The sequence below is a fragment of the Callorhinchus milii genome, unplaced genomic scaffold (genome assembly GCF_018977255.1).
Source record: "Callorhinchus milii isolate IMCB2004 unplaced genomic scaffold, IMCB_Cmil_1.0 Scaffold7, whole genome shotgun sequence".
Taxonomy (NCBI): domain Eukaryota; kingdom Metazoa; phylum Chordata; class Chondrichthyes; order Chimaeriformes; family Callorhinchidae; genus Callorhinchus; species Callorhinchus milii.
This window is the reverse complement of record NW_024704748.1, coordinates 5,253,046-5,274,313: the sequence shown is the minus strand read 5'-3', so window position 1 is coordinate 5,274,313 and position 21,268 is coordinate 5,253,046. Positions and strand designations below refer to the sequence as shown.

At 47.5% G+C, this 21,268-nt stretch overlaps 1 protein-coding gene across 1 annotated transcript in view; it reads right to left on the bottom strand.

The window, feature by feature from the left end:
* Positions 1 to 14,282: 14,282 nt before the first annotated feature.
* The window catches only part of tbrg1 (transforming growth factor beta regulator 1), a 29,063-nt gene continuing 22,077 nt past the window's right edge, over positions 14,283 to 21,268 (bottom strand). Inside the window, exons 11-16 of the mRNA XM_042337005.1 lie at positions 19,651 to 19,797; positions 17,969 to 18,066; positions 17,112 to 17,222; positions 16,142 to 16,284; positions 15,554 to 15,664; positions 14,283 to 15,075 (exon numbers count right to left, since the gene is read on the bottom strand). Coding sequence (XP_042192939.1) covers positions 14,951 to 15,075; positions 15,554 to 15,664; positions 16,142 to 16,284; positions 17,112 to 17,222; positions 17,969 to 18,066; positions 19,651 to 19,797 — 735 coding nt within the window. The 3' untranslated portion in view covers positions 14,283 to 14,950. The remainder of the gene's footprint in view (positions 15,076 to 15,553; positions 15,665 to 16,141; positions 16,285 to 17,111; positions 17,223 to 17,968; positions 18,067 to 19,650; positions 19,798 to 21,268) is intronic.

Genomic DNA, 21,268 nt, shown 5'->3' with positions numbered 1-21,268 from the left:
CAGTGCATTCCAGACCGTAACAATTCTCTGTATAAAAACATCCTCATCTCCCCACTGGTTCTTTTGCCAATCATCTTAAACCAACCCACCTGCCAGTGGAAACTTGGCCAATTTCTCCCTATCTACTCTTATCAAAACCCTCATAATTTTGAACACCTGTTTTAAATCTCAATCACAGCTTCTCTCGTCTCTCCACATAACTAAAGTCCCTCATCCCTGGTATCATTTTGGTAAATTTCCTCAGCGCCCGCTCCAAGGCCTTGATGTCCTTCCTAAAGCGTGGTGCCAAGAATTGGACACAATACTCCAGCTGAGGCCTAACCAGTGACTTAAGGTTTAGCAGAACTTCCTTGCTTTTGTACTCTATACCTCAATTTATAAAACCGAGGATCCCATATGCTTTTTTAACAGCTCTATCAACCTGTCCTGCCATCTTCAAAGACCTGTGTATGTGAATCCCCAGGTCTCTCTGCTCCTGAACCCCCTTTAAAAATGTACCTTTTAGTGTATATTGCCTCTCCTCATTCTTCCTCCCAAAGTGCAACACTTCATACTTCTCTGCATTAAACGTCATCTGCCATGTGTCTGCCCATTGCACCAGCCTGTCTATGTCCTCCTGCAGTCTGCTACCATCCACCACACTGTTTACTACGTTCCCAAGTTTTGTGTCATCGGCAAACCTTAAAATGTTGCTCTCTATACCCAAGTCCAAGTAGTTTATGTATATCAAAAAGAGCAGTGGACCTAATACGGACCCCTGGGGTACACCACTGTATACTTCCTTCCAGTCTGATAAACAACCATTTGCCACTACCCTCTGCTTTCTGTCTCTCAGCCAATTTTGCATCCGTGCTGCCACTGTCCCTTTCATTCCACGGGCTTCAATTTTGCTAACTAGTCTATTATGCAGCAGTGAATTGCACACAGAGTGATTGGAACAATAATGTGATGGGGACCCGGGGTCGGGTGAAACACGGTCGGAGTCTCGGGGTGTGTGAAACCCCCCCTCGTGGACTCAGGAAATTGCTCCCTTTGATTATGTGAACGAATCCTCTCCAATGCATTCTAAACCTGACTGTGACTGCATTGCGTGTGAGCTGTGTACCCTTGCCGCTTTGTTTTATATAAACTTACTGGCTCCAAAACAGTCTGACGTTTTAATGGAAAGACACCTCTTTGCACCTGGCTACAATAAAACCACCAATACCCAGACAGAGCTGTCACACACTGAGCTGTTAGAGACACAATAAAGCTTCCTCTACACTGTCCGTCCACACTCCCAGGTCAGGGTTAGAGGCAGAGCAAAGCTTCCTCTACACTGTCTGTCCACACTCCCAGGTCAGCGACGGTACGGGTTAGAGACAGAGTAAAGCTCCCTGTACTCTGTCCTCCACACTGGTCAGGCCGAACCTTGAATACTGCAGACAGCTCTCGTCACTGACATAAGGGGTTGCTCTGACCCTAGAGACAGTGCAGAGGAGAGCAAAGAGGCTGAACCCCAGTGTTAAAGGAATGAGCTGTGAGTTGGGCCAACAGAAAATTGTGGAAATATTTGCCAAAAATTGTGGGGAATGTGAGTTACACAGAGACACAGTGAGACATACTCAGAGAGAGACACAGAGGCTGGGCTGTGTTACTGTGCTGGTTGATAGGCTGGGCTGTGTTACTGCTAGGCATTTGCTAGCAAGTGATAGGCATTTGCTAATTCAGGGCATCCAGTTCGGTGTCCTGAGATGGGGGGGGAAATCGAACTTCACATCCCCCAAGAAGAGCTGAGCTCCAGGGGAGGCAGATGTTGGGAAGCCAGCCTGGGAGAGCACACTGCAGCTTATGCAGGAAGAAATGAGCCGAGCTTTTGCAATGCAGTGACACTGCTCATATTGGAAGGTTGTTTACTATGAGATGGCCCTACTGATAAGGGGAGAGGACACACTTACACACACGTACTCACTCATACACACACACACACCGAAAAACACACACTTGTAAGACTCTGTTCTCTCTCTCTCAGGCACACACTGAGCCGAACTGTCCCAGTCACTACACTTTACAATGATTCCTGTGAAAACTTTGAGACATCTTCCTGATGTGAAAGGCAAAAAATGCAAACATATCAAATGTAAGGAATATATTTCCTGGTGAAACTGTCCTAACCCTCACCCTATCCTCAATCCCTGATCCCTTGACTCCAGGCAATGGCGAAATATTTAATCTAATCTGTTGATCAGTAAGCTCTTGGCAATTTGGGTTCTGCCGAGAGACAAGCAGCTTCTATGAATTCCTCGCTCGGCTCCAGAACTTTCCATTTCATTTGCATTAAACCTGGGAGTGGAGAATGTTCAGCAACCACACTCCCCCTCACGATCGTCACCCTAGCGAATAGAGAACAAACGTGTGAATGGAGAGGCCGAGAGCTACACTGTGATAATGTGGTAATGTGTTGCTCTGGCTTGGCGCTGGGTGGCCAGAGTGAGTGCTGGTCCGTGAGATACTGCTGGGATGTTAACCTTCATGGGTTGATCGCTGGCAAATTAAGTTTAATACAGACAAATGTATAGTACTACATATAGGATATAAATAATAACAATAACAATCAAGACACTGGAACTCATTTAAAACACAGCTGGGTGCAATGAGGGATCTCAGTGATGTGGGTGTCCTGTGTAATCACAAGATCAGTTTGGGTGAAGAAGACCCTTCAGCCCACTGGGACGGTTGGGTGAGTGGGATGAGATCAGATGGGCCGAAGAGTCGTCTTCACCCAGACTGATCTTGTGATTACACAGGAAACCCGCATGAGTGAGATCCCTCATGTCACCAAGTGCACACCTCAAGGGGATCTTGCCCCCATCCTAACTGCTCCCTTAGGGTTTCCCTTGTTTCCTTAATCATTTTATATTACTCTCTCTCCAGCCATCAATCTCTTTCTCTCTCCAGCTCGCTCTGTTTTTAATCTCTCTTTCTTGCACTCCTCTTTTTAGCTCTCTCTCATTTTCTCTAACTTTCGCTCTCTCTCTCTCTTCAGCTCTCTTCCCACTTTCCTCCCCCCTCCCTCTCTCTCGCTCTCACTATTCCTGATTCCTTTGCTAACAATGCTGAGCCTGGGCCCTGTTCACCCATTCCCCAGCTAAAGGCAAGCATTTGTCCTCTCTCGCTGTTGGTCACCCTCAGTACCTCTCAGTTTGCCCAGGGCTTGCTTCCTGTTTGTTTTTGCAGGAAGTGTCTTTATCTCCTAAAATACACATTATCGAGGGCCCCCAAAAATGCTGGATTGAAGTTTCCTCTTTTTGCTCTGCTGCTTCTCGCTCTGTGTCCCACTGACAGGACCTTCCACACCATGTCCTCACTCCCTCCACCTTCCCCAAATCCCTGAGGAACATAGGAAAAGGAAGGGGTGGGTCAGCCCAGGCAGCCTGCTCCTCCATAGAGCATTGCACAGAGGCTCTCACACCTCCCCAACCTCCCCTGATGTGGTCTGTTCCCAGTCCCTGTACTCTGTTGCTGTGTTCTCACTGCCTGTGTCCTAGCCTTTCTTGCTCAGTTAAGCTTGTGTCCTCACATCACTGGCGGAGAAAGCTTGGCTCATCACTTCCTGTGTTCAGCTCTTTCATTATTCTGTGTCACCAGCCAGGCAGCAGGGGGTTAGCGACGCATTGTCAGAGACACCGTTCTTCAGATAAGACGTTAAATCGAGGCTCTGTCTGTGTCTGTACTGATGGACATTAGAGATCCAATGGCACTTTTGGAAAAAGAGAAGGGAGTTTTTCTCTCTCGACATCCTGACCAACAATCCCCCAAATAAAATTGATCCTTCATTTCATGGCTGATTGTGGGACATTGCTGTGCGCAAATTAGTCGCTGCATTCACCTATAAAACACAGTCACTACATTTTACAGTAAATCTGTGTGCTGTGTCTGGAATGGAATGTGCACTCTCTCCCTGGAGGGATACATCCTGCTTACCTAATTTCAGAAAGTATTAGGTGCAGGTTGGCAAGAGCCAAGGCTTAGGGACCTCAGAGTGTACATTGGAAGTAACTCTTAAAGCCTAACCAACTAAAACCACATAACTTGCAATTGATATCACTGTGGCAAATACATTAAGAGAAAGAGAATGGTCAATGGGAATGTGGGTCCATTAAAGGCAGATGTAGGTGAGACTATAACGGAAAAGAGGAAATGGCTGACTTGTTAAATAAATACACTGCTAGCGTTTTTACAGTAGCGGATGAGGACAAAATACCAGCCGTACAGGGGAGCCTAAAAATAAGTCAAAGAGAAATGCTTAATAAAATTAATATAAATAAAAAAAGCTAATGGAGAAAATAATGGAGACTCAAGATAGAGAAATCTCCAGGACCCAATAGTTTCCATTCCAGGGTGTTAAAGCAAACAGGAGAGAAAATTGCAGAGGCATTTGTCATAATTTTCCAAAGCTCACTAGAATCGGAAATTGTGCCCTTGGATTGTAAAGTTGCGAATGTCACCCCTTTATCTAAGAGAAACCAAGAAACTACAGTCCTGTCAGCTTAACGTCAGTTGTAGGGAAAATACTCGAATCCATCATCAGGGACACAGTGACTGAACACTTGGACAGGTATGAGCTAGTCAAAGTGAGTCAGCATGGGTTTGTGAAGGATAGGTCGTGTCTGATTAATCTAGTTGAATTTTTGAGGCGGTCACTAAAATGATGGATAAGAGAGGATTTATGCATGTCGGTCATATGGACTTTCAGAAGACTTTTTATAAGATTCCGCACAAAAGATTATTAGCGAAAATGGAAGCACATGGAGTCGGAGGTGACCTTGTGTCATACCTTGGTAATTGGTTGGGAGGCAGGAAACAGAGAATAGGGATAAAGGGAATGTTCTCTGATTGGCGGGAGGTGACAAGTGGTGTCCCCCAGTGGTCTGTACTGGGACCTCAGCTATTCGCCATATAAATGTATACAACACTCAGCTAAGAGTCTCAGTAAGTTGTGTAGATGGGAGTAGGAAGTTACAAAGGGACAGATTAAGTGAGTAAGCAAAGCTGTGACAGATGGAGGGAAGTAGAGAAGGGAAGTGCGAGGTCACCCATTATAGACTGTAAAAAGATAGAGCAGAATATTTGGTTAATGGGGAGAAATTAAGAACTGTGGAGGAGCAAAGAGATTTGGGTATCCATGTCCATAAATCACTAAAAACTAGTACCCAGGTGTAAAAAGTAATCAAAAAGGCGAATGGATTGTTGGCCTTTATCTCAAGGGGCCTGGAATACAAAGGGGGAAAAAATAATGCTTCAGCTGTATAGAGCGTTAGTCAGACCTCACCTGGAGTACTGCGTTCAGTTTTGGACACTGCACCTCAGGAAAGATAAATTGCCCCTGGAGGGGTGCATTGCAGGTTCACCCTAATGTTACCAGGCCTAAAAGGGTTAAGTTGCGAGGAAAGGCTGTGTACACTTGGATTGTATTCCCTTGAGTTTAGAAGGTTGAGGGGAGATTAATTGAGGTATTTAACATGATAAAGGGATTTGATAAGATAGATACAGAGAAGCTATTTCCTTTAGTGGGGGAATCCAAAACAAGGGGCATAATCTTAAAATTAGAACCAGGGCATTTAAGAGTGAAATCAGGAAGCATTCTTTCACTCTGAGGGTGGTAGAAATCTGGTAATCTCCCCCCCCAAAGGCCGTGGATGCTGGATTCATCCACACCTTCAAGAGTGAGGTTGATCGATTTTTGGTAGGTCAGGATACTAAGGAAAATGAAGAGAAAGCAGGAAATTGAAATTAATAATAATAATATTAATCCTCGCATTTGATATAGCGCTTTTCACGTCTTCTCGACGTCTCAAAGCGCTTCACAGAATAGACTGTAAAGTGAATTGACCGTATAATTGTGGGCGAATCGCGGCAGCCAATTGCGCACAGCAGTGTCCCACAAACAGTCATGGATTGAAAATAACTAATTTATTAGTTTTTTTTTGGAGGGATTATTATTAGGTGTGTGGAGTAAGGAAACTAAGTGAAAACATCAAAATGACTCAATCCAACCAGGATCAAACGGTTGATTTTTGATTTTTATAGATATTTCTTAGTTGTCAATATTCAACATACCATCATAACTTTTCAAAGGATAAACAGTGGATCCAAAAAAATCGGTACCTACTAGGATTTGTTTCAACCTATCTGGATATCTTTTCTTTTTAAAAAAAACTAATCAATTTCCTAGAATCTAGGTGCAACAGTTGCAAATGACTTGGAATAAAACAAGTCATCGCGCTCAGTGATTAAAATTGAGAGGATTAGTTAAGGTACAGATCAGCTATGACCTAATTAAATTTCGGAACAGGCTTGAAGAGCTGAATGGCCTACTCCTGTTCCTATGGTAAGCATTCTCTCTGCTTGTCCAGCCACGACTGTTAGGGCTTTAATAATAATAATCCTTGCATTTGATATAGCGCTTTTCACGTCAGGAGGACGTCCCAAAGCGCTTCACAGAACGCGGCAGCCAATTGCGCACAGCAATGTCCCACAAACAGTCGTAGATTGAAAATGACCAATTTATTATTGTTTTGGGTTTTTGGAGGGATTATTATTAGGCTCTGTGTGGAGTGAGGAAACTTGCCCAAGGTTTCGCCCTCTGCCTGGAATTGAACTCGGGTCTCTCGCTTGCAAAGCGAGTGCTCTAACCACTGAGCTACAGGACTCTTGCAAGGTTAACAGGAGCTGAATGGTGCAAAGTCTCACCCAAGACACTGTGTAGATATTGATAACAAATTACATAAGGAGGTGAATACAGAAAATAGGTCAACTGATTGTAGTGATAGAGCAAATCTGGGCCTTGTGTAGAGCAAACTGTATCCCTTTCGCCCACAAATATAGAGTCAATTCACTTTACAGTGTGTTCTGTGAAGCGCTTTGGGACGTCCTCCCGACGTGAAAAGCGCTATATCAAATGCAAGGATTATTATTATTATTATTATTATTTCCCCCGCTGACAGCTTTATATCATTAACTGGAACAAGCAGCGAGGTAGCTCTGCCTGGGTGGTGCAGGGCAAGTCACCAGCAGATAGCCCTGAGATAATAATAATAATCCTTGCATTTGATATAGCACCTTATCACATCATTGCGACTTCTCAAAGCGCTTCACAGAATATACTGTAAAGTGAATTGACTGTGTGCTAAATGCGGCAGCCAATTGTGCACAGCAGTGTCCCATAAACACTCATGAAGTAAGTGATTAATTTTATTTATTTATTTAGCCTACTTTTATTTCTTTGTTTATCCTGTGGCGTGAGGCTCAGCTACCCAATTAGTAACAGGAGACATGGAGAAAGGTGTATTTGTTTTCACTTTTGATACATTTTTTTTGGTCAGCCGGGTGTCTGATATGTGCTGTTAGGGTGATCCTAGCAGGACAACCAGCAGGAAAGCTTGCCAGACAACAATATAATTGGCAAGCTATGCAATTTTAGCTGGTTAAACCCATCACCGTGCTTAGGAGTATCCAAACCAAACTGAGAATTCACTGCATCCTACCCACACGTGGAAATCCCAGAGACAGATTGTTGGAATGGAATGCGCGCACTCTCTCCTTGAGGGGTGCATTCTGCTTACCCATTTCTGGAAATTATTAGGCACAAATTGTTAAGAGCCAAGGCTTGGGGACTCCAGAGTATGCATTGGGATAATTGCTGAAGTTTAACCAGCTATAATCGCTTAGCTTGCCAATGATAATGGTGTCCAGCAAGCTTTTTTGTTGATTGTCCAGCTAGCACCACCCTATCCATGAAGGCTTTGCCTGGCAGGGTTAATGGGAGCTGAGTGGGATGACTTATGCCCCTAGTGCACTTCTGCTCTTCTATGTCCTGCCGATGAGCCAGGTCGGCTCATCATTGCCCTGGAATACTACAGACCTACCCAACTCAGGAAACATCACAGACTAGAGATGGTCACAGAAGTCATTCCGTTGCCAGTTCAGCTCCAAGGAGACCCCGCTTAAAACACCAGTATCAAAATGTCTCAAAGCATCTCCCAGGGTCTGGCTGGAGACAGAGTGCCTGTGTGTGTGTGTGTGTGTGTGTGTGAGGGGAGCACGGCAGTCCTGGGGCAGGGCGGTGTCACACACAGGTAGGAGGGGAATGTGCAGTGTGACTGGTGGTTTGGCTGTATGTGAGGCCAGTCAGTGTCATTCTCTCATACTGAGAAACCAAACAACAATGCTCATTTGCAAATTAAATTCGCAGACTGACTCACATTTTTACAGAATATTATTCCGCTCTCCTCCACCCGTTCCCCTCTCCTCCACCCCTCTGTTCCCCCTCCCACACACCTCGGTTCCCTTCTCCCACAACCCTCTATTCTCCTCTCCCTCATACTTGCATCACGTCCCCTCTTTAGCATGTTGGTTTCTGCTTAAACCACAGCTCTGGGTTTAAGTGAGATCCATATTCTCATACCCTGTTTGTGAACTCTCTAATAGATTTGTTACTGACAGGCGGATATTTATAACCTCTGGTTATGGATTCTAAAGGCAATTGGCTAAATGACCAGAGGGGAAATGAGGAGACATGTTTTTACACAGAGAGTTGTTACAGTCTGGAATGCACTGCCTGAAAGGATGGTGGAAACAGATTCAATAACTAGTTTGAAAAGGGAATTGGAGAGGTACTTGAAAAGGAAACTTTTGCAAGGATATGGGGAAAGGGAGGGTGAGTGGGACTGATTGGGTAGCTCTTCCAAAGAGCCGGCAACAGACATGATGGGCTGAATGGCCTCCTTCTCGGCTGTAATATTCTATGATGTAATATTCTATGTTTCAACAAGTGGAAAGTGAATCCTTTCATAATCTTAAATACCTCTCTCAGGTCCCTCTCAATCCTCTCAATTCCAGAGAGAAAAGCTCTGACTTGTCCAGGCTTTCCTGACAGCTGGATCCAGGCTTTCCTGGGAACATTGCTGTACATCTGCACTGTCCTCATTCCAGTGTTAACAACATGAGCCAGGCTGGCTGCCCTGTCATCATCATTGCCCTGAAATACTGCGGACCTGCCTGACTCAGGAATATCACAGACTAGAGGCCGTAAAATGTAAAGCCATTTGAAATAGAACACCTGTTGGAAAGCTTGCTGTGTTCTGGCCACCGATCTTCCATCACACTTCGCCGGGGTGAAAAAACGGCTGTTGTGTTTGCCTCAGAAACAGTCACTACACTTGACAGCAGTTCCTTGAGCTGAGATCATGTTGTTGACACCATAAGGCCAGGCTGTAAAAATATGTTGGTCTGTGAATTTAATTTGCATTGTTGTGTGGTTTCTCAGTGTGAAGAATGACATCGGCTAGCCTCACACACGGGCAATCTGCCAGCCACTGCACGTCCCCCTTCCCCCTCACACACACACAAGCCCTCTGTCTCAGCGAGACACTGGGAGACACTTTGAGACATTTTAACACTGGAGATGTTGTATCAAACAGCCCAGAGTTGAATAATCTTACACCTGTTATAGCATCACATCTCAAAGCACTTCACAAGAGACACTGCAAAGCGTAGGGAAACATTGCAGCCAATTTGTGCAGACCAATCTCCTACAAATAGCTGTGAAGTGAATGACTAATTTATTAGTCGGGCTGACACACCCTGAGCCGGCCTGACCCACACCGAGCCGGGCTGACCCACACCGAGCCGGCCTGACCCACACCGAGCCGGGCCGACCCACACCGAGCCGGGCCGACACACACCGAGCCGGGCCGACACACACCGAGCCGGGCCGACACACACATATAAAATGCAAGGATTGTTATTATTATCCTCTGAAGCAGGAAATGCTGACTCATTTTTAGTCTTTCTTGTAGTCAGTGTTTGGGGGTTACCAAGGGCTGTGTACATGGAGCATGAGGAGAGGGACAGGGGAGAGGGCTGCTGGGATCTCAGTACAGATCTAAGAATCGCTGGCAGCTGTGTTAGAAAGGGTTGATTTTAATATGGTTTGTAATAAAGAATAGTGAATATAAATATATATATGTGTATATCAACACCCAAATATGCATGATGGGGGAGAAAGAAACTGTTAGTCATAATTAGAAACTGTTTTCCTAACATTTTAAGAATTTGCAGAATAAACTATCCTGGTTCTAAAAGGTCAATGATCAGTCAGTTGTGATGGTGAGAGAAGACATAGGACAGGCTTCAAGAAGGGCCCAAGAAATTTGCATTCCATGAGGGCACCTAAGTAAAACTGCTCAGTATTCCGTGAACATATGCCGATCACGTTAAATGTTTCTACCAGACAGAGACAGGCTCCAGCCTTGGAAGGGAGAAGCAAGATGTCCTGTGTTGAACAATAATGAGCAAGCTGCTTTATCTCAAAAGAGTCTGCTTTATCTAGAAGATATGGGTACAAGGATGTGCAAGTGTCGAGTACGTTGGGTACGTGCTAAGATGCTTGATTGGAGAAGAACGGGGGGAAGATCTCTAGGTGGAAAGAGTATAACTATCCTGACTTGAGGCAAGTTAGGCAGCAGATCCAGCAGACAAAGAGGACACCTGAACCATTGGAGAGAAGGTGTGCTGAAACCATCGCAACTGACTGACTGCTCCAAAACTGGTAGTATAAGTTGTTATTTGTAGTGGCAGTATTATTTTACTAGTTTTGTGTGTGTTACTTTGATTAATAAATCTCTAATACACCTTAATTGGATTGTCGGGTCATTATTTGAACCTCAGGATCGGAAATCCCAACAGCTGGTTCAGCCACACTGAAGTGCTGGACACAAAACACTCCCCATCACACACAGTCCCACACTCTGTGTATGTCACTCTGCGTCAGTATTGAAGAGAAAGTGGAGGGCAGACAGGGAGAGCTAGATTTGTCACAGAAACAGGCCTGACCAGTTTGTGCCGGTGTTTATACCTCACACGAGTGAGCCTCTACCTCCCTTATTTCTCTCTGTTCCCTTCCCCCTCAGGAATTCAACAAATTTTCTCAAATATGTTGCTGTGTTCTGTTTGAACCACAGCTTCCTGCAGCTCGGGCAGTGTGTTCCACATTCTGACCTCCGTGTTTGTTCCAAACTCCCTAAACTCAAACCTGCACGCACTCACTCACTCACTCACGCACTCACTCACTCACTTCTATTCCTCTACCCTTGGTTACCAACAAGTTCCTTGAGTTGGGGACTGGGTGTTGGGGGCCGCAGCCCAGGATTGGTCCACATGTTGGAATGAGGAGAGTTTGCTGAGTATCTACCCAGCCTTGATGGATGGCAGAACAGCTGGTCACCTCTAGTGCTATAATCCTTTGCACTAGGGATTCCTGACCACTGATCATGAGCAGTGTAGTTGCTCCGTTGGCAGTTAAGTAACTGGTGCTAACTAACCTGGTACCCGACATTTGAACTTGGACTTGCAAATTATTAAGGTGGCTGACACGTCACAAGCTGTCCTGTAAAGGTCTTCCTAAAACGCTGAAGGCAGATGCCCACCAGATAGCCAATGAGGAAACTCTGAGGCTTGTGACAAAAGCTGCTGGAAGGCGTTACCTGGAGTCCGAGTTCATAAGTCCAATGCCTGAAATCCACCTTGATTGGCCTGCAGAGAGACAAGCAGCTGCTGCTTAAACTCCGCACCTCCAATGGGTGGGCCCATTGCTCAGTGGAAAAGGGCGAGTGCACGAGCTGTGGGCAGGAAGACGGTGGCAATGCTCTCACGCATTTCATGCTGAGCTTTGTTCCTCTCAGGAAGTTACCTGTACCTACCATCCACCTGGTGATGGCTCAAATCCTCACTTGTCGGATGGAAAATTATGAACTTGTCACTATCCTCCTGGGTGGTGGGGGGGGGGGGTAAGTGGGGTCTCCTTAGAGCTAAACTGTCTCCAAGGTGATCCGTTTGGAAACATAATATTGGAATCCAGCCAGCCCTCTAATGACAGAGCACCAGCACAGACACGGTGGGGAGAGAACAGGGAATGGGATTAGAGCAGAGAGCTCCAGTGTGGGAGCGAGCACCAGCACAGACATGATGGGGAGAGAGCAGGGAATGGGATTAGAGCAGAGAGCTCCAGTGTGGGAGTGAGCACCAGCACAGACATGACGGGGAGAGAGCAGGGAATGGATTAGAGAGCTCCACGATGGTTTGAACATCCTGAACTGGAAGCTGTATAGATCCAGCATTGGATCAGAAGCAAGGGCACAATGCCCTCAGCAGGTCTTGAACAGGTACTACATGTTTTGGAAATGGTTATTAAAATGATCAGCAAAACTACGGGATATGCTGTTGTCCGTTCCCAACAGTAATTTAGCTCTCAGCTACTAAACCTGTTCCAAACAATCAGAAGAGCCTCTCCTGAAGGCCAGGCTGTACATGGTGAGTGAGCGAGCGAGGGATTGTCAGAGCTGCTGTATTCACAAAGACGACACACAGTTACACCGAGTGGAACAGCACAGAAATAATTATCATTATTGAGCCTATCACCCCCACCCTGGCCTGGCTCAGTTGGCTCTCTATCCCCCAGAGGACAAGAGTTCAAAATTCTCGTCTTCGTCTTCAAATCCCTCATCTTGCTCCTCCCTACCTCGGTGACTTTCTAGCCTTACCAACCTGTCCACTCCCATCGTTCAGTGGGCACTCAGCGTGCCCATGTCCCCGCCCTACCCACCCCACCACCGATAGTCGGACCTTCAGCCTTTCTGCCCCACCCTCTGGAACTCCATCCCAAAGTCTCTTTGCCCCGTCCCACACCTTCAAGGCCCGTTTCAAGACATTCCTCTAAAAGCATGCCCACCAATGGTGGAGTGGATAGGATCAGGCCTGAAGCAGCCGAGCGAAGGGACCTTGATGATTCTCACTATGACTTACAGATAGAGATGATGAGTCAATAGGCTCAATCTGATCTGCTTGGTCCCTTCCTTCCGTGGGCAGAGTGTGGGTGCACATTGCCATTCCATACTGTTTGCTGAAGCAGGGCCGCTATGAGTACTTCATGGACTAAATATTCATTACCATTAGCGGAACATTGGAATTCTCACCGATTTTCAAAACTCGCACCCCCATTACCCTGCGTTTGCCACGCTCCTCTGGATCCGTCACAGAACCATTTCATCCCCTCACACTCATCCACAAATCGCTTCCTGTCCTGGCACCTCCCTATCTCTCCAACCTGCTCCCCCCACTCCTCCCTCCAACCCCTTCGCTCAGCTGCTGCTGGAGGAGAGAAGGGAAGAGGGAGGTGAAATTCCTCTTTCCAAGCAGATGTCAGCCTGGCTCAGCCACTGACCCTCTCATCTCGGAGTCAGGAGGTTGTGGGTTCAAGTTCCAGGTCAGGACTAGGCTGATGCTCAGTGCAGTGCTGGGGGAGCGCCTGCATTGTTGGGAGACGGTATCCTTTGGGTTAAAATAGGCTCTGACTGTGGTTGCTCAGGGCTTTTTGGGAGAATCTGGTGAAATTAGTTTCTTCCGTAAATACATAAATTAGCAAATGGTGCAGCAATGGGGAGAGAGAGAGAGAGAGTGGGGTGTGGAGGGCAGGTGGGATTCTCCAGCACACCCACAGAGGTAACAGAGCCGTAAAATCTTCACAAGGGAATTGGACAAATGCTAGAGAGGAAATATTAAAGGCTGTGTATGCGTGTGTCCGCGAAGTTACGAGGAGCCAGATAGAGCTCTGAGGACTGTGGCTGAGGGCAGAAGGTGACAAGAGGATCGAACTGTGTTACAGACAGTGTTACAGGTCTGGGTTTCCTTCGTACACTCCTGTAAATCAGCCAGTAAACTAAAGCCAACTATCACTGACACACACAGTGTACACTCACTGATACACACACACGGTGTACAGCGGCTTGGAACGTCCTCCCGACGTGACAGACGCTATACAAATGTAATTTTGTCGTCGTTGTTGTTCCACTCACGCACATGGCAATACCTCTGCTCACCAGCATGTGGAACAGCTCGCGTCAGTAAAGAGCACACCCTACGCTGCAAATCCTCTTTCACACACCCCACTCCGCTCACTCCCACTGTGTGTGTAACACTCACACATTCCACTCTTCTCACACTATGTGCGTAAACATTCCACTACGCTCAAACCCGCTGCGTGTAACACTCACACACTCCACTCCCAGCCGCCGTGTCTCAGTGTCACACACTCCACTCTGGGTGGATGTAAAGCTTGCCAGTTGCTGTTTGGCAGAGAGACAGCCAGTGTGTGAGCACCCAGCCTCAGCCTCGCACCCTGACAGCGAACTGTCATTCAGCTTCTCTGCAAAATCGCCGCACAGGCAGCTGAGGCCACAAATCACTGAGGTTTAAACAGGCATTTATTTAATGGGGAAATCTCAGGCATCAAAACCTGAGCTGAATCATTCAGGCCTGGGATATCTGTATAAAAAGATTGGGAAACTCTGTCTCCCTTCAAAGGTCGAGCTGAACTACCGTCATCCTGAGAGAGCAGCGTGCCTGTGCAGGCAGACAGAGTACAACCAACACACACGCACACACACAGCCAGCACACACAACACAGTGTATGCACAGTGTCCACACACATACACACAGCACAGTGTATGACAGGCTGTACACACACATACACAGCACAGTGTACAGACAGGCTGAACACACACACACACAGAGCATATGGACAGGATGCGCACGAGCACACACACACACTCACACACAGCTCAGTGTTGTGTATGACACGCTGTTCACACACACACACAGCGCAGTGTATGGTCAGGCTGCAGACGCACACACACACACACACAAACACGCAGAGTGCTACACAGCCCACAGGTGGCCATGATCTCGGCCAACTGCTTCCCACTCTGGTCCTGTAACCCTGGTCGCCAGTTGCTGTGACAGTCACACCTGGCAGGCAGCAGCTGTCAGTCAGTCAGTCAGTCAGTCCTCACTTTCAGTGCTCAGGGCTTGGGGCCGGGACACTGGTGCCGGGAGCCAGCTGGCCGGTGGCTTCTCACTCGCACAGTTTGGGTGAGCTGAAGGGTGCTGGGGATGACCGGCGATGATGCTGTGGTGAGGCCTGCTCCTGTGGTAACCCGGGGTGCTGGGTGGGTGGGAGCTTGCTCGGCTCCATCGCAGCTGCAAGGAGAACAATGACAGGCCGGTGTGAGCGCAACACACTGAGATCTGCCACACGACTGGCCTCGACAGGCACAGCAAACTTCTAGCCAGCACTCACCACCCCCGCATCCGCCATTCCCTGCTCCCCCCACAGCCATTACCCCCCCACAGCCACTGCCCCCCCACAGCCACTGCCCCACCACAGCCACCGCCCTACACAACCATGCCCCGCCCACACGTCCATCCGAACAGAGCACAAACGGTGCCGTAGATTAAAGTCTAATCTGAAAGACGGTACCTCTGACAATGCGACTCTCCCGCAGCGCTGCACTGGGGTGTCAGCCTACACTGTGAGCTCAGGGTCCCAATGTGGGGTTTAAACCTCCTGACTCAAGAGGCAAGAGTGTTATCAGCTAAGCCAGGCTGATTCTGTCTGCAGTGTACACTATCCCACTCAGTGAAAGACAATGAAAACACAAGCCCTTGTATACGGTACCTCGGACCAGAAGTGCCGATGCAGAACTGGAAGAGAGCAGGGAGTGGAGAGTGCTGGAGGTGTCTGAGGCTGGGCATTGCAGCCTGGGTCCCAACTGAAGGCCCATGGTACCTAACAGGGCAGACAGGGAGTCAGTTACCTCACCAGCATACACATACACACCGTCAACAACACACCGTGACTGGAAAGACATTCACGCACACACACACTGTTAATGGTAAACACAGGCATCCCCCGTCTCTGTAATCACACAGACACACACCATGACTGTAAACACACCACACAGACACACTGTCAACAACACACCGTGACTGGAAACACACACACACATACACACACACTTCACTGTAATCACACACACCATCACTAATCACACACATAGACACCATCACTGTAATCACACACACACATACACCATCACTAATCACACACATAGACACCATCACTAATCAAACACACACTCACGCACACATCATCACTGTAATCACACACACACAAACCATGACTTTAACTATTCTCTCAGTGTACAGTGAGCTGCTATCTCCTGTACAGTATGAGATGTGATGAAGTTAGCTGTGAGATGGTTACCTGGTTCAGACTGATTAATCAGTCTCTCCTCATATACTCGATGCCTCAAAGCTTCAAAGTTAACAGAAGCATCATCCTCTGGCAAGTCGTGAGGCACCTGCCCATCTCCAGGCCGGCACACCTCAAACCTCACCCACCGATAACTGTGGGCACAGAGCATGGCAACACGTCAACAAGATCAGTACCAGCATTAGCATCCGGCATTCATCACTCCCACATCAGGCGACAGAGCGGGTTAGAGACAAAGTAAAGCTCTATACACTATCCATCCACACTCGAAGGTCAGGTTTAGAGACAGAGTAAAAAGCTCCTTCTGCACTGATCACCACCCTTGAACTAAACTTCCTCTTGCTTGTTGTTAATAATAATCCTCGCATTTGATATAGTTCCTTATCACGTCTTCTCGACGTCTCACAGAATAAACTGTTAAGTGAATTGACTGTATATTTTGTGGGCGAAACGCAGCAGTGAATTGCGCACAGCAGTGTCCCACAAACAGTTGTGGATTGAGTGACAAAATTATTTTTTTTTGAAGGGATTATTACCACCAGAAAAGTGATCTGCCAATCAACTAACAACTGGGTTCCAACTTACAGTAAACAAAGGCGTGTGGGGTAAGGAAACTTGCCCAACGTTTCTGCCTACCTGGGAATCAAACCCAGGTCTTCTCACTTGCGAGGCGAGTGCTCTAACCACTGAGCTACTGGACTGCTCACAGGGACCTGATGGCCTACAGCTGGTGACTGATCCCCACTCAGCCCTGGGGGCAGTCGGGCTGTCACTGGAGAGACAAAACTAGACTCACTCACTTTCTGCTCGGAGCTACATTTATCCCTGTCACAGGAGTGGCCAGAGCCTCTGTATTCACATCTCTGCAGCTTGTATCTGTGCTGATTGACCGTGCGCCGCTTTGTGAGCAGACCATTCCTGAAGCACTCAGTCTGACCTCAGGTTAGCGAGACAGTCTTACCAGGCACACTTCCTGGCTCCCGGGCAGCTCTGGATCAGGTTCTGAATGGTGGGGTGTGAGAAGCCAAAGAAAGCAGCTCCGGACGGCAACACGCTGGTGAATGTCTGTCCTCTGAGCATGAGGAGGGAAAGTACATTAACCTCACACACAGAAAAACAGCTCACCAGGCTACACAATGAGCAACTCAGTGCTGATTCAGGGCTTTAATAATAATCATCTTTGTGTTTGACACCGCCCCGTTGAGACGTCTCAAATCGCTTCACAGAACACACACTGTAAAGTCCTGACTGTGTGTGGACGAATGGGGCAAGCAGTCTGCACGCAGCAATTACCACCCAAAGCCCTGGGGGAGGTGGTGGGGGTGGAGACCGTATACTGCCCAAGCACCATTACACCACATCACAAACAGGCTTTCACTCCATGCTTGCAATTTACTCCCCTTCCCACCCCCACTCTAGCCCCATTCTTTCCTCCCTCCCCCCCAATGACGCTGCCTCATCTCAGGGTTGCGACAGGGAATCCCACAGCCTGTGTGTACAGACAGGGTGTCTAAACTTCCCTTTGGTTCTCGGTGTGATTGTCTGAAATCTGCCTGTTTCCCAACTGGCTGTCCAGTGGCATAATCTGTTACTATTTACCCCATCGCCACCTTCATCATCATGAAGCCCTCAGTCAGGTCGCCCATTAACCCTTTTAGCTCCAGCCTCTCCAGTCTCTCTTCAGGACTGGAACCTTGTCCCTGAGAACATCCCAGTGACTCTCTCTGCACCTTTCCCGTTATGGTATATCCAACCTATAATGGGGCCCAAACTGTCCCCAATACATCACCTGGGGACCAGCGAGGGCTGTGGACTCACCGAGCGGAGACGATGGCCTTGAGCAGGTTAGCGTGACAGGCAGCGGCCGATGAGGCAACGATCGAATTCTGAGGGTCGTCTTCAGGGACAATCTCAAACTGTGTAAATGACAAAAACAGTCACCGCCCCGTCCAGGAAATCCCCCACCCGGCACCCAGCCCCCACCCACGATAAACCCCATGCACCAACCCTCCTCAGCAGCAAGCACCCCCATCCCACACCGAGAGCTCCTCCCCACAAAAACTCCTCCCGCACTGAGCCCACCCAACCCCCTCCACCGTACTAGGCCCCCCACTTTTCCGGCAGCACACGGCGCCCTAGGGCACTGTGTGAAGCGGTGGCAGTTGCGATGGAGAGGAACGCATCCAGCATTGTTCGGAGTTATTTCTTCCAACACAGGATGTACGTATTGTGTTCAATTACACAAACAGGGAGCTCTCTTTGTATGCCGGTGACAGGCACAATCAACTTAGCCCCATCATCGCCTTGTAGTGTATGATTGTACACACACCCACGCTACATTTACCATCAGCAAAACAACATCAATCAGGAGCGTGTGATAGATTTAGGTTAACAGCATGGCATCCAGGGAAAGCAACAAGCTGCAGATCAACATCAATACTTTAGCATTGTCCCACTGCCTTCACACCAAGCTTTACACTGTGGAATGTTTGGCTGTAATTTGCTACTGAGGTTAAGATTCTAACACCAATTTAAAGGGAACTAGATATACATTGAGAGAAATAATGTGGAACGGAAACAATCAGGGGAATAGGATTAGAGCGAACATCAGCACAGATATGATGGGGAGAGAGCTGGAAATGGGATTAGAGAGCTCCAGTGGGGGAGTGAGCACCAGCACAGACATGATGGGGAGAGAGCAGGGAACGGGATTAGAGTGGAGAGCTCCAGTGGGTTTGTGGAGTGGAATGACCTCATTCGATGCTGTATTTGTTTCTAAGTGGCTCAGGGAGTTATTGGGCTATTTGCTGGGATCCCTTTGACTGAAGTCAGCTGGAGGCCTCTTGCCTCTGAAGGTTGCGACCTCAAGGCCCACTGTGAGGAGAGCTGACAGCCTGAACACTGTTGTGCATAATAGAGGAGGAGGAGATACAGAACTGATGCGGAACATCAGAAAAGAAAATCTGTTTCAATCCTGTTAGCTTCTCCAAGGGGGAGATATCCCCGATATCTCTGCTATATCCCTGTACCTCATTATATCTCCTTTTAAATGACAGAAATTGACTGGACTTCACTTGTTGTAAGACTTCCCACACCCTCTGTGCAACTCCTCGCATTTATTGACAACATTCCCAGTGTGAACTGTCTACCCACTCCACCCCACCCCCCCCTCCCCCCACACACACTCTATACCTCACAGCACCTGGCTTGCTTCAAACCTTCGCAGTTTGCCATTGCAAACAATAATAATAATAAGTGTCTGGCAAGCTTCTTGCTGCTTGTCTGGCTAGGACCCATTTGGGCTTTGGCTTGCACGGTTAATGGGAGCTGAATTGGAGGATTCCCTGACCCGTGACAGGTCCTTGGAGAGCCCTCCAAACCCCCACCCGCTCCCGAGGTTAGCAGTTGACGAGGCAAAAGCATTTCAGAGTAGCCATAGCAAAGGTATCTGTGTGAGGTGTGTTGTAGCTTAGTGTTGCTAAGCACTGGATATGAAGTACCTGTGGTCCAATTCCCCCATCTTTGATCTGGCAGGTGTACAGTGACTGTTGCTCTGGGTCCTTCACACTGGCATAGACGCGGGTGCTACAAAATCCCACTGGGTAGATTGCGGCTTCATCACAGAAACCGGGTCGATCTGTGATGATCTGAAAATACAGCAATCTGCAGTTATCCAGCAGTCAGTTATGTAAAAATAAATCTCTTAAATAATAAGGGACTAAATCAGGACTTGCTTGTCTAAGCTGACACTTCAATTCAGTGCTGGGGGAGCGCTGCATTGTTGGAGGCGCTGCCTTCGGATGAGATGTTAACCAAGACCCTGCCTGCCTGGTCAGGGGGACATTGAGGATCCCACTCGCTATTTGAAAAGAGAAGGGAGTTTCTCTCCCCCAGTGTCCTGGCCAACAATCCCCCCAAATGAAATTGCTCATTCACTTCATGGCTGTTTGTGGGATGTCACTGGGCACCAATTGGCTACCCGGTCTGCCTACAAAATACACTGTTAAACAATACACTCTTAACACTCTACGCAAAGTGCTTTGAGACATCCTCCCGATGCGAAAGGTGCTGTACCAAATTCAAAGAGTATGATTAGTCATAATAACCTTTAGTAATAATAATCTTTGCATTTGAAACAGTACCTTATCACACTGTTGAGATATCTCAATGATATTCTTGAGTGTAGTGACTTTGTTTTTAAATAAAGTGAATATTATGAAGGCAACGTGGCAGCCAATCTATGCCAGAGCCTCGAACACAGTGACCGGAGCAAGCTGATGGTTCATTTGGATTTGGCTTAAATTTGGGGCGAGGAGTGAACCCCGGAGCAGCTTGATGTTAACTGAGCAGACGGACAGGGTGTGAGCGAGGTGGGGAGGGAGGGGTTGGGTAGGGGAGAGTCGATCTGGGACCTGAACGTGGGTTTGAAGATTGAATTCAATCTGCTCAGCCCTTGGCCTGCGCCAGTGTGCTGGTGCTTCATTACACTGGTAACCTGCCCACCCTCACCCATACACACTCGTTCAGTGTGGAGTCCTGTAGCTCAGTGGTTAGAGCACTCCCTTGCAACGAGACACCTGGGTTCAATTCCAGGCAGGGCGAAACCTTGGGCAAGTTTCCTTACTCCACACACCTAATAATAATCCCTCCAAAACAAAACAATAATAAATTAGTCATTTTCAATCCACGACTGTTTGTGGGACACTGCTGTGCGCAATTAGCTGCCGCGTTTCGCCCACAAATATACAGTCAATTCACTTTACAGCATATTTTGTGAAGCACTTTGAGACATCTAGAAGACGTGAAAAGCGCAATATCAAATGCAAGGATTATTATTATTATTATTATTATAACAATCCCCATTTTGTATAGCGTCTTATCACATGGTCCAAATATCTCAGGGTGTGCAGTGTAGTCACCGGGTAAATAAGGTCAATTCGCCCACAAAATAAACAGTCAATCCACTTTACGGTATATACTGTGAAGTGCTTTGAGATGTCTAGAAGGCATGATAAAGCGCTATATCAAACGCAAGGATTATTATTATTATAATTATTATGGACCTTCCGAGATACTCCAGAGTTCCTGCATCAGGGACGTCCTCCCGACGTGAAAGGC